The sequence below is a fragment of the Buceros rhinoceros genome, unplaced genomic scaffold (genome assembly GCF_000710305.1).
Source record: "Buceros rhinoceros silvestris isolate BGI_N320 unplaced genomic scaffold, ASM71030v1 scaffold2114, whole genome shotgun sequence".
NCBI lineage: Eukaryota > Metazoa > Chordata > Aves > Bucerotiformes > Bucerotidae > Buceros > Buceros rhinoceros.
Window position 1 is genome coordinate 8,635 of NW_010408646.1, and position 13,027 is coordinate 21,661.

General features: G+C 38.3%; 1 protein-coding gene across 1 annotated transcript; it reads left to right on the forward strand.

Moving 5' to 3' along the window:
- Positions 1-1,671: 1,671 nt before the first annotated feature.
- On the forward strand, positions 1,672-12,427 carry LOC104492371 (5-hydroxytryptamine receptor 7-like). The gene is made up of 3 exons (XM_010134924.1): positions 1,672-1,687; positions 2,101-2,202; positions 11,529-12,427. The coding sequence occupies exons 1-3, from the start codon at positions 1,672-1,674 to the stop codon at positions 12,278-12,280; spliced, it is 870 nt and encodes a 289-aa protein (XP_010133226.1). The 3' UTR covers positions 12,281-12,427.
- Positions 12,428-13,027: the final 600 nt, after the last annotated feature.

A 13,027-nucleotide genomic window follows, 5' to 3' on the forward strand; every position in this document is an offset into this window, starting at 1 on the left:
CTTTAGGGCTCTTGCAAAATTCCTGTCATGAAGAAGCAAAGAGGAGAATTTGCATCAGGTCCTTTCGATATTCTGGTATCTTCAGAGAAAGGAAGACAAAGAGGGGGGAGGAGGGAAGAAGTATTCTAGAGGGAGTTGTTCCTTAAGTGCTTTGTCTGGAAATATTATGTTTAAATTATTTGTATTCAAGGAAGGAAGAGAGGGAACATAAATATGAGCACATTTAAATAGCTATTCCCTGAAGATACTTTGTTTTAATACAGTGGTATAATCAGTTCAATGGGCTGTGATTTTTCATTTCATTCATCTCTTATACTGTGGAAGTTTCTCAAATGCTTAATTTAATTGTACTGAAGACATCAGTCATGATTTTCTAGTTAAAGTTGTAGGAGGCTTTCATTTTGAAACACCATTATGACTTTCAAAATAATTCCTTTTAAGCTGATGTTTAGTGTCAATCCAATCGTGAGTCATGTAGTGAAGTTGGAGAAAATCACCTTAGTCATTTCTACTTTATGGGAGCCTGATGAGGGTTTTCTTTTTAAAAAAGAATTTTTCATAGCTCTGAAATCAAGCCGCCACACGTTTTACTTGAAGGTATCTGTTAGCTTACCTCAAGCAACACAAAGAACCCCCTGATTATACAATTAAAGCTCCAGCCTTGGCTTATGGTGACCTAGTGATCAGGATATATAGCCTTATTTTGTGGTTCTGGGCAGACCACTTAAGCTGCATCTAAAGCCTGGTGTGCTCAAGACAAGCCCTGATTCAAGTTCCCTGGTCACCAGAGCAGAGCTCGCCGCAGCAACCTGTGTGTTTAGGCTTTCTCCTGTGAAAAGCAAGGGACACAGGAGACTTGGGTCTGATGCCAGTATGGGGCCAGGGAACAGCCAGAGCATTCAGCTGGGCACAGGGACTTGGGAGTTCTGCATTCTTGTGTTATTGAACTGGACATCGCTGTACTGTTTTGGCAACCTCTTCCTCCTGAGAACCATATAAAGAAAGACCTAGTGTCCCATCCCCAGTCTAAGCCTCCACCATGGCTGCTTCAGCTGCATCCACATGGGCACCCTCCCATGTGCAGACACAGGCACTTCCGGACCGTCTCTGAAGATCCTCATGGAGTTTGCTCTGTTTTCAACTTGTTTGTAGCACATATGTCCTGAGATCCACCTTGCTGCCAGATATAAAGAAGTCATCTGGTGTGTGTGTGTACGTGCTTGCACATGCATGGGAGTAGATGGTAGACTGATATATTGGCCAAAATATAGACACAGATTGCGTGGGCTATCAGCCTGCCTCATTGCTCACCTAAGGGATGTTTGTGCTGGTGTCTGGCAGACACGGAACTGAGAGAAAACACACTGAATTTTTATGACCGCCTACCTGAATGCTTGCAGGATGGACCCCAGACTGAGGCATGTCTGGTGGTTGTCTGCTGGCACATCTCCTCTAGCCTGGCTGAAGCCAGCAGGCTGGCTGGAATCACAAGTGCTCGTCTTTGCCACAGGACAGCACCATCAGGAAATGGGAGGGCAAGAGATCTGAGCTCTGTTAATAAGCTGTGAGTTTGAGAACTAAAACCCTTTCTGAAGGCAGTAAGGGGAAAAAAAAATCTTAGAAGTACTTCAAAACCCTGAAATACTCATTGGCTTTGATAATACCCTGGACATGAGGGATGAGAGGGGTAAGATAGGGGGAACTGTAAAGAGAAAAATGAGGATTTTCTGTTTTCTTTTGCTCAGGAACTGCCTCTGTTTAACAAAATCAGAATTTCATCTCAGCTGGCACTTCAAGATGCCACAGCTTTGCCTGAAGTTACTCTCCCCTGCAGTAAAAGCAAAGCAACAACTAAGGTTTTTCCTATCAGCAAACACCAGCTGTATGGAGTGCTTCTGCCTATCAGCTGGGCAGCTTGGGTTTAATGCCTGACTTCTGACAGACTGTAATTGCCAGGACAGTGAGGTTTATTGTGCAGGACGTAGAAATGCTTGGGAGTAAGGATCTGAGTGTGAGATTAACTCCTCAGGAATTATGACCTTCATAAAGAAGACTTCCAGTGCTAAAGCATTCCTCCCCAATTTCTTTGTTATAAATAAGAAAGAGTAGAGCTATGTCATTTCTCCTCCAGTGCCTTACCAGCGTCCAGTGGTCCAGTCCTTCACCGGACACCTCCACTTGCTGTTTCAGATTCTCTAGACTGATAGAAGGACAAACGTAAGTAACTCCCAGTACATCTCCGTCTCTGTTTCCCTGTTGAGTCCCATGTAACACAATTAAGCAATATTTCAAGTCAAGCCTCATCCTTTTTTAGTAGCTTTTAACTATATGCATTCACGCTCAAGATCTCCTCTACTGCTCCTCAAGCTCTCTGCCAGCACCACCTCCTTCCAGTCATGGCAAATAATTTATCAGTCATTCTCAGATTAATTTTTGCTCTTCGGATGTAACCAGCTCTCCTTTCAAAAGGCCATGTGAGAAACCTCTTTCCTAGCTTTCTTCTCGTTACTTAATAAAGTGATATACTGCATCATACACATAAAGATGAAAAAGTTACATAAGACAGACATCAGTCTACATGTAATTAGGTACAACAGTTGACATGACGCAAATGCATTGCATTTGTTTCTGAGGCCAAAGTATTTTGCAATGATAAAAAGACACTCGATATGGAGTGAACTGAGATGTGATTTTTAAACAAAATAGTGTTTTCTGATATAAATCACTGCATTGAATATAGCAGCAAACAGACATTTTAAAAGATGTTTTGCTTTTGCTTTTTCTCCTAGCTTGGTAAAATGACTTAACAATGAGTGTAAGTTGTACTGTAGGCTGTGAAGCTGTAATAGCGTGTGAGGGCCTGGCCGCCTGCGTTTGTGAAGCCCCTTGTGCGTGTACTATGATGAATTCCATGGAGAATTATTCAGTGAAGTGAGGCATTGCTTAAAAAGCCTGAGAAGACTTTCTCTAGGGAATATTCCTGAAGTGGTAGTAATATGTATTGTAAATTGTACTTTATCCTGTATCTTGATTAATACAAATTTTTTACTTTCAAAAAGAAAGAAAAATTTAGGAAAAGCCTTTTAACTCTCTTACTTCTTCTTCCACAAAAAACCCCAAACCCCCAAAAAACAAAAAACCAATGTTAATTAAAGGGAACTTACAAGTCTATGGGAGGGTGAAAGTGCAGAAGTGGGTACTGTGTCCCCAACACATTTATACAATTTATTTTAGAAAAGCACAATTTTTTTTTTTCCCTCCTCAACCTTGTACAGTGAACAGATGAACACTGTAAAGAGAAAAATGGGTTCTTTCTGTGTGTGGTTGCCCAGATTTAGAGAGCTTTTAAAGTATTACAGATTATCTATCAAGAAGTAGGGTCGGATGCACTATTGAGCTCTGTGTATGATTAATCCGATTGCACTCAGTAAGCAAACCACACTTACACACAGGAAACGAGAGATGATGGAACCCACAAAGTTGGAGTTCAGGCATTCTGAAAAAATCTAAAAATAGGAAGTCTTCCATTACAGTGTGCGACTTAATTCTAAATATTTCATTGTCAAAACCTTTTCAGTGTTCAAATTTAGATTCCAGGAGGCTGCTGAAGGATGGAATGGGCTGAAATCTGTTTATCATCTTACATCTCCTGCCTTTGTGTTATTAGTAAAGATAGAAGAAAGGAAAATATACACATACTGTTTTCTTCGAAGACAGTTAATAAGAGTGTTTAGTCTATAATATAGAATGTTTCTTCATGTAATTGCAAAATACTGCCTAGGGAATACATATTATCTAGCATTCAGGCAGGTAACTCGCTGTTGCATTATAAACATCAGCAAACTACTTGGTTGGAGCTTTTCTTCCAAACAGCATATTATTTGCAGTGGAAAATAAAAGGATGCCAAACTGTTTTGTCAGGAAGCTAAGAGCAAGGAGGTGACTGGTGACAAATACTTCCACAGTAATGTAGGGGCAAAATGAAAGGCAAAAGGCAAGGACAGGTAGAATAAATTTGCCAAAGGGAAGAGGAATATGGTTTCAGAAATTATGACTAAGATGATAGAATTTAAATAGAAAGAGATTGCACATATCTTTCTGGCAATACAGTTGTTATATATTTCTTAAAATGAGAGCAGAATACATTCCCCCATCTATGGGATGGATGACTTAAATCAGGAGACAAAAATGAAGATTGAAAAATACAGGGCAAGAAAGTGAAATAAAAATAGAATGAATGAAAAAAGAATGAAAAATGAGCTAAAATAAATGAAAATATGAAACTGTTATGCAATATGAGAGGAAGAAGGTCCATGAAAGTACAGAGAAACTGAAAGAAATGTGAGGGAGGAGAACATAAGCTTCTGCTATGCAAATTACATTCCTTTAGAATGAACAGATATTTAATTTTGATTGACTTAATCCTCCCCCACTGCCAGGAAAGCCTATACTTCTTGAGTTCCATCAAAAATAACTCCCTACAATGATTTGTGAGAAGAAAAATCAAGGCAGAACATTTACTATGTACAATAAAAGTATAGTACTGTATTCAGTATGAACCCTCTTTAACAGAGGGAACAAGTGTCTTCCTCTTGTAAAGAGAATTCAAGGAAATACATTTAATCAAGAACAAGAAGGGACATAATAGAAAGTGTTAACCTTGCTGAAAGCAAAACAAATATTTCGTTCTCATTCTTCCAAGTATCAAAATTAAAGAATCACCGTTTCAATAACAAGAATAATGTTGACATTGTGGAAAACATGAAGCATGACCATCTAACCGAATGGATACCAAAACATGCATTTAAGATCTTTCACGTTACTGCCTTCACTGTCAACTGAGGAGGATGAAGTAGATCTTTAACCATTTCTAGCACATGCAATTAAGATGCGGAAGCTGAACACTGTGCTAAGACTTTTTATAAACTATGTACTGATACACTACATATAAGAGTTGCAAAATTTAACTAGATTGAGCACAGCACTAGTTGAACAAGTCTGTTTTTCTCTGCTGAGTAATGGTTTGATTTTGTTAGTTCTGCTGGCTCACTCTAACGTTGCACAATATTTAATGTTTAGATTTTAAAGTTGTCTAATTAATGTTCTGAAAGCTGTCATATATGCAATGAATTCAGTAATTTTTTAACTTCTGGGAAGGAGAAGAGTATTTTACTGCTTCTGAAACATCCTCCTCTTCCCAGACAATGAACTGGCAGTTATCATTATGTGATTACCAGGCCAGTCTGTATTGCAGAAAGGCAGGTATCGGTGTTGTCATACGATAATTAACAAGGTTGTTTTTCACATTATAACACTACAGTCGTGCACTGTAATGCTCATGTCTCAGCACTTAAGTCTTTTTGTGTTTCTATCCCTTTATGTCCATCTCAATTAGCTAAATAGGCCGTGGGTATGGTATTTCCCTGATCAGTTTGTATACCTTATTCTATGCAAAAGCAAGTCTGTGGGACAAAACAACTCTAGCTTAGAATAAACACAGTATCTTTGAAAGGAAGAGGAAAATTTCTGGTTGGTGTTTTGACATATCTATAACAGAAATAATAGATTTGATCATTGTTTCAGCTTGTTACATTTACACTTAATTTACTGTTTAATATATTGAAGTGTAGGAAAAAAATTCTACATCAATCTCTATACTGGGAAGAATATTTCTGAACACTGGACAGCTTTTAGGAAATACATTGTTCTGTTTTTGTGATGTGTCTATGACTGTTGCACTGAATTAAACAGAAAAATTATGAAAGTTTGTAAGAGAATCACAGCCACCAAAGGAAGCTCAGGAGATCAACATCATTCTTCAGAACAGGTTATTATTACAGGTGAATCATTAGACAGGATTCTATAGCTGTGGACTGGCAAAGAAACCAGTACAAAGAGATATGTATTGAAGCTGGAAAGTTTCTGTGCTAGAAAAAGAGCACAACAGCAGAGAAGTAAGCATTTTTGTGTCTTTGAAATAAAAGTTTTATGACTCCTTTAATATACAAAACGAGGAAGAACTGAAAGAACCTCGGGTTAAGTGCAACTCCTCATCAAATGGTAAGTAATAACAGAACAACATGTCAAACTTCCTGGTAGAAGTAGCTATAATACACATCTATATCATTTCCAGCAGTGTTTCGAGTTTTATTCCATTGTAATCCTGTCTGCTTCATAAAAGCAAAGTCAGACAGTGAAAGAGGCTAATCTGATCCTGCAATAATCATCCGTTAGATCAGGTCAGTGAATTCTGAGAAATGACTAGTTAGAATGGAATTCAATTTGCCTTTAAAGTACGTGGAGACCAGACACCAAGGAATTAAACGTGTGTGCTTCAAAAGTGGCAGATACTATGCTGATGTCACGGTGAATCCAGTTTGTTATTGGGTTGGGAAGGAGGCTTCAAAAGAGTTTAAATGCTTTTAGCTGTTAACATTTTCTGTTACTCTGTGACTTTTCTCTCAGTGAGAAGCAAGTCCTTTTACTTCTTTTAGGCATATAACAGAAGTAATAAAGAAATATTTTGGACACAGGATCCCAAACTGGATATCCTATTATTATTTTCTTCCTGTTGTTTAAGTTGATGTAGCTGTTAAGTCTCAGTTTGCATTCTGGATGTTTCAAAAGGTGTGAGGACTAGACCCATCTCAAAGTTTCCAGTGTAGGTATGAACAATTCACCATTTTTACAGCTTTAATACTATGGCTACGTTTATCTTCCTCAGGAAAAGAACACAAACTAAAGGAAACAAACCTTTCTGCTGATGGAAAAAAAAATTAGATTTACACCACAAAAGAAAAGAAAAAGAAAAAAGAAAAAAAAAAGAAAAAAGGAAAAAAGTAATGCCTGGTTAATCAGAAATGTTACTATGCCTCACATTGCTGATTTTTTTCTTCTTGCAGGAAAAATTGATATCTTCTTCTACATATACAGAATTACTAATCAATTCAGTCACAAACTGAGAGTTATTCATGTGAATAATAAGTAGATGGCTGTGAACTCACTCCATGGTAGTGCAGATAAGGCAAACTACTTCCACAATTTCCTAGATTAGGGAATGAAATAAATATATTTACAAGAAAAGAAATCATATCATATTTTTAAGTATAGTAATATCTAGTGGGACATGGTGGTGGTCCAGTTTCCACTTTGATAATCACTGTACAAGCAGAAATGTATGACAACCTTCACAACAAGAAAATAGCTGAGACAAACATAAATGGGGAGAGGGAATACAGAGTCACAGAGAGGTAAAATGAAGTGCCGGAATCAGACACCAGGGTCTGTGGATGCCGGTTCCCTCTGCCATATACCATTCTACTTCCCGTGTATGTCACATTACAATGCTTGCTGTAACATTTAATATATTGAGCACTCTGTAATAAGAAACCCCTGCGTGATCTACAGCTCAAGTGACAATGGAGACTTTTTTTTTTATCCTTGTAGGATAAAAACTATTTTGTGTGGTCATTGTAATCCATCAATATCAAAACACACCAGAAAGTAAAAACCCACAAATGGAATGATCTCAGGAGCAGTTATATACCAGTTATAACGGTTATAAATTGTCTATAACAATTTCCTGTCAGAAAATGATAAATAACCATTTACAGGTACTGGTAAAGAAAACTGGATCACAGGGAGATGGATTTTTTTAAGCAAAAGGCAAGAAAGGACTAACACCAACTTCCATTGTTGGTGTTCCCTGTATGAATGTGGCAAATGGCAAGAGCTGACGATAGCACCCCATGAAGGACAAAACTTTTTACCCCCCACCTATATTTGAGCAGGGCTCCAGAAGGAGGATGACAAGGGATACTTTTTCCTCCCTAGAACTCCTGCATGTGCCTCACACCTGAATGAGACTGTGGCAGTTTCTGATGCTCCGACGGGGAAGAGGAGACACTGAAGAAATCATGAGAAATCATCCCAGAACGATGATGTGCTCATGTGTTTACACACCTTTGTTTAAAAAAAACCCTTCTCTGTCCCTCACCATTTGCCTTCTTTTTTGGTCTATGTTGTCTCCTCTTATTTTGAGGTCTTTGAGCAAGGGCCTGTTCTTCAGATTTCAGTGATATAGTACAAAAAGGTTCCCATCATCTTTCTTTTTTTCTTTCTTTTGTTGTTGTTGTTGTTGTTGTTGTTGTTGTTGTTGTTGTTGTTGTTGTTGTTGTTGTTGTTGTTGTTGTGTTTGTTGTATCCACTAGATACTAGTGCCAGGTTCTCCTTACTCATTCTTCTCCACTCAGCAGCCTTTCATCTTGTAACGACAGCAGGTCCACGACTGGAGTATACGTTGTGCTTCTCATGGTGTTACCTGACAGTCATTTGCTGTAACATCCTCCACTTTGGTGTTCTGCATACAGCATCAGGCAACACAGAGTGAGAAATGCCAGATTATGAGAAACAAAAGCTGTCCGTCTGCAGTACTGTGGTTTTGGGGAGCAACCTAGATATAGTCCTCACTGTGCTGGCTGTCCTATGGATAGATGCCCTGACTGGCAGAAACGTATAGTCAGGAAACTCAGAGGAGGAAGATTGGGATAAAGCACTGCCTTTGTTTTGCAAGTGAGAACTGAGGCACAGTTTCTTCCTCACCAAGATCAACATGAACATCTGTGACGTGCAAAACAAACAAACCTCGGAATAACAAGTCTGAGACACTTCTTTATTTTGGGGAATAGCTGAGATACATGAAATGAGCTTTTTAGGGAATTTGACTTCATTCTTTCCCAGCACTAAGGCCTTAAGGTGTTACATATTTTTGAATATGTTACTTTCAACTGATTTTACTTTCAACTGATTTTCCTTTAGTCTGTTTTTTTTTTAGGTAATAATTAAAGATTAAGCATTACAAAGCATATTTTTGCAGTGAATTTGACACAATACTTTTGAAGTTCATGAATCTATTTTGGACACTCTCTAGTGTATTAGACAACAGTAGTGATTTATATTATCTTGAAGTTGCAAGTTAAGTTTTCAAGGGTAATGAATTTCATACATAGAGATAAAAAGATAAAATTCCTGCATTTGTGCCTGATGACTTCTTTTCCCTATCATACTGCATTTAGCAAAATGAATAGGGCAGAAAGGATGCTGGTATATTTTTATGTTAATTAATGTATTTTAATATCAAATAGCATTTTTGAAGCACAGATAGCTTCCAAAAGAGTCGTGCCAAGGCAAAACTAATGAATTTTAATTCTTTTCAGTATACTTCTGCTTTCATGACTTCTTTTTTGTTATATTCTGATGCATGAGAATGCATCAGTAAGCATTTAGAGCATGCAGCCCACAGATCTGATTTTCACAGAAATCCAGTTTAACTTTTTTAGCTACATAATAAAGCTCACCTCGTAAGTGTGTTATTTTTAATGACCAATTGGGTAACAGCTAGAAAAATACATACTTCACGAAGGTGGGCCAACTTCTCTTTTAAAGATTTTTTTAAAACAACACATTGTAAGTGACAAGTAATCTTTCTGCACAAAGGATGTGTTTAACTGTTTTGTAGCTAAATCGTACTATTCCCAGATAAATTCTAAGGGTGTGCCACTCTTGTCCCAGAAGGGCTGCAGCTGATAACTGACCCATGCTGCAGTTACATTACCTGAAGCAGTATGATGTATCTCGGGTAATTAAACCCTGAAACTTCACTGCAAGAATTCTGCTCTTTTACATCTTGGAGCACCTTGGAAAGCTCTCAGCTACTTGGGAGCGCAAACAGTTTCTGCTGCGATGGTATGAAACTGAAATCTCTGTGGACTCTACAGAATGCCCGTAGCTGCCAAAGCTGGTCCAGTGGCTGTATTCTAATGCTGATGGAGAGGGCCACAAGAAACAGCTTTTTTTAAATAGCATGATCCCTGTATTGTGCTGGTCTAATCCCAGATGATTTTAACAACTGTTCTTAGCTCAGGGGCCCACCAGACACCAGCTTCACCGGTAAAATACTGGCCTGCTGGAATTTACTTGGTCATGCTGTTGAGAATAGGGCACAATAAGCAAGTTCTCTCCTTCATGTAGCACTTGCCATAGCAGCAATATAAAATCAATGACATTGCTGAGAGGGATTGTTGTTACTCATCGGAACAGATCATGAAATGATGCTTCTTTTTACTTTCAGAACTGTGGCATACCTAGGTGCTTGTATAAGGCAGCAGTACTGGCCATGATTTACTGCATTGCAGTAAAATCAACAGTGCAGCATCCCACAGAGCCAGGCAAATATTCAAATTTAATTTGCTATGTGAACAGAGAGGGGAAAAATGCCTGCCTCCCCCACCCCCCACCCAAATACTTGTAATCATGTTTCTGTGTTTCTTGCTTGTCAGCCTCCAAAACCTTTACTGAATAACTAAACACTGGTTCCTCTTGAAACCAAAATGTTGTTACGAAATGTGATTTGAAACCATGTCTTTTACAAGTAACATAGTGAATCACACTGATTTTTCTCAAAATTTTTCTTTCGTGGGGAGGAAAAGAAAGAACAGTTTGAGAGTTAATGGTAACTTGTAGGTAAGTTCCAGCTGAACAGAAACCAAATTTTAAAGTAAAAATTGTTAGGTGTAAAAACAAAGCATCTAATTCCATCTAAAAACCACTTCCCCTAGCTAGGGAGAAAAAAAGAGAATTTTTCTGTAGTTGAGAGTAAACACAAACTTAGGACATTGCTTTCTAGCTATATAAGGCCATAGCAATATTTTTTTATTTAGAAAAAAATACGTTGTTTAAGATATCACAGCTTAGGAAATGTAGAAGCTGTCAATGACTTTTTTTTTTTTCTGTGAAAACTTGACACATGATAAACACTTTTCTTGTCTGTTTACAGTTTACCACTGGAAACAGCTTCTGGTAAAACTAGGTTTTGTCTTAAACTGATGTTGTGCTAGATTGTTATTTTGCTCAGTAAAAATTTGAACGTTGAATAAATACAATTTCTAATTTAATGATGATAAAAAGAATTATAGTATTGAAATAATCTATCGTTGGCATAAGTTTGCAGTTTGTGGTTCGCATCTGAAATGTGAAGGTAAGAAAGACAACTCATCATCTCAGTTTAGTGGCAAAGATCTTCATAACTGCTGCATATGTAAGAAGAATGAAGGTGAATGCATGCTGGTTTTAACCTGACCGTGCACTCCATACAAAAAGTGGTAGGTTTTTGGAGCGGGTGTTCCTCTGTACTCCAAGATTTCATGTTAGCCAAATAAAATTTAGGTTTCCTTAAAAGCCAAAAAATCAGTTATCTGCATGAAGACTGTACAAATTCACTAAAATCGCAGTCCATTATGGCCAATGGGAGGTTTCCTTCTAGGAAAAAAGATCTTCTATACAGAATATCATCACTGTAAACTTTAATGTGAAAGAGGTGAATTTGTACATTTGAAATACATGCAAAGAGAGGTCTGAAAAATGTAAGCTAGAAACCTTAGCCAAAGATGTTTTGTTTCAGGGCAGGCTACGTGAAATAATTTTTGTCAGCTAACCACTGCACTATACAGTAACTCTACATTATTGTTCCAGGTACCTGGGAATAACGAGACCTCTTACGTACCCTGTAAGGCAGAATGGGAAGTGCATGGCCAAAATGATCCTGTGTGTGTGGCTCTTATCTGCCTCTATCACTATACCCCCGCTGTTTGGTTGGGCCCAAAATGTAAATGATGAAAAGGTTTGTTTGATCAGTCAAGACTTCGGCTACACCATTTACTCCACAGCAGTTGCGTTTTATATTCCAATGTCAGTGATGCTTTTCATGTACTATCAGATCTACAAAGCTGCCAAGAGGAGTGCTGCTAAACACAAGTTTGCTGGTTTTCCCCGGCCAGAAGAAATGGAAGGGATTTCTGTGAATGGAGTTGTAAAACTGCACAAGGAATCTGAAGAATGTACTAATTTTTCACGACTCCTAAAGCACGACAAGAAAAACATTTCCATCTTTAAAAGAGAACAGAAAGCTGCCACTACGCTTGGGATTATTGTTGGGGCTTTCACTGTTTGCTGGCTGCCCTTCTTCCTCCTCTCCACCGCCAGGCCCTTCATCTGCGGTACAGCATGCAGCTGTATCCCACTGTGGGTTGAGAGAACATTCCTGTGGTTGGGTTACGCAAACTCTCTCATTAACCCTTTCATATATGCCTTCTTCAATCGGGACCTGAGGACCACTTACCGCAACCTCCTGCAATGCCGATACAGGAATATCAACCGGAAATTATCAGCTGCAGGGATGCATGAGGCTCTGAAACTTGCGGAAAAGACAGAATTTGTTCTGTAAGGTCACTCATCCTTTACTATGATAATTTGTTGTTTTATCACATTAGCTTTTTCCCCACAGATTTGAAAAAAGAGTTATGGGAAGAATGCTGTTAATTCAGTCATCAAGAAACTGGAAAGTAGCAAGATTAATTCTGGTACAGTCCACCAGTCCTAGTGAGCCTGGAGAAACAAGACCAGCATCTAAAGAATTTGAGTGTAAGAGTAATACCAGAAAGAGGGAGGGTAAAAGGTGGTGCGGGATGTTTAAGTTGCTAGTGAGGAAAGAGCAAAGTTGGCCTAACCCATTTATTTGGCCCTTGGCCCCCAAACAAATTTTAGCAGGTCTGAATGCTGGATGCATCTTGTATCCTAGAGTATTCTTGCTGTAGTGAAGACCTGAGAATAATGAAAAATGCGGTATAATTCATTGCTTTCCACTTTGTTATTATAAAAATAAACCATTTTAAGAAGAAGCTGGATCAAAAAACTCGTATGCTTAGAAATACTCTTTATTATATATATAAAAATATGTCAATTAAACTTTAACTTGCTGGATTGTCTGGAAATAAATTACTTTATAAAAATGTTGCCTTTGCATAGCAACTATGGCACTGAAAGTATATGTTACGCTTCCAGTGTGGCTGTGAGTTTTGAGTACAGTCATATGGGCCAACAGCTGCTGCTGAATGCAGTCACGCAGCATGATTAGCTGCAATGTGCCAATTACACCAGGTAAAGATCCTGTCCTCTCTCATGACAAATATGT

Excerpts from the sequence above, each read along its gene's own strand:
- LOC104492371 (XM_010134924.1), top strand. Across the intron at positions 2,203-11,528 it reads TGTTTCAGATTCTCTAGACT|GGTACCTGGGAATAACGAGA; the intron begins GATAGAAGGACA and ends ATTATTGTTCCA.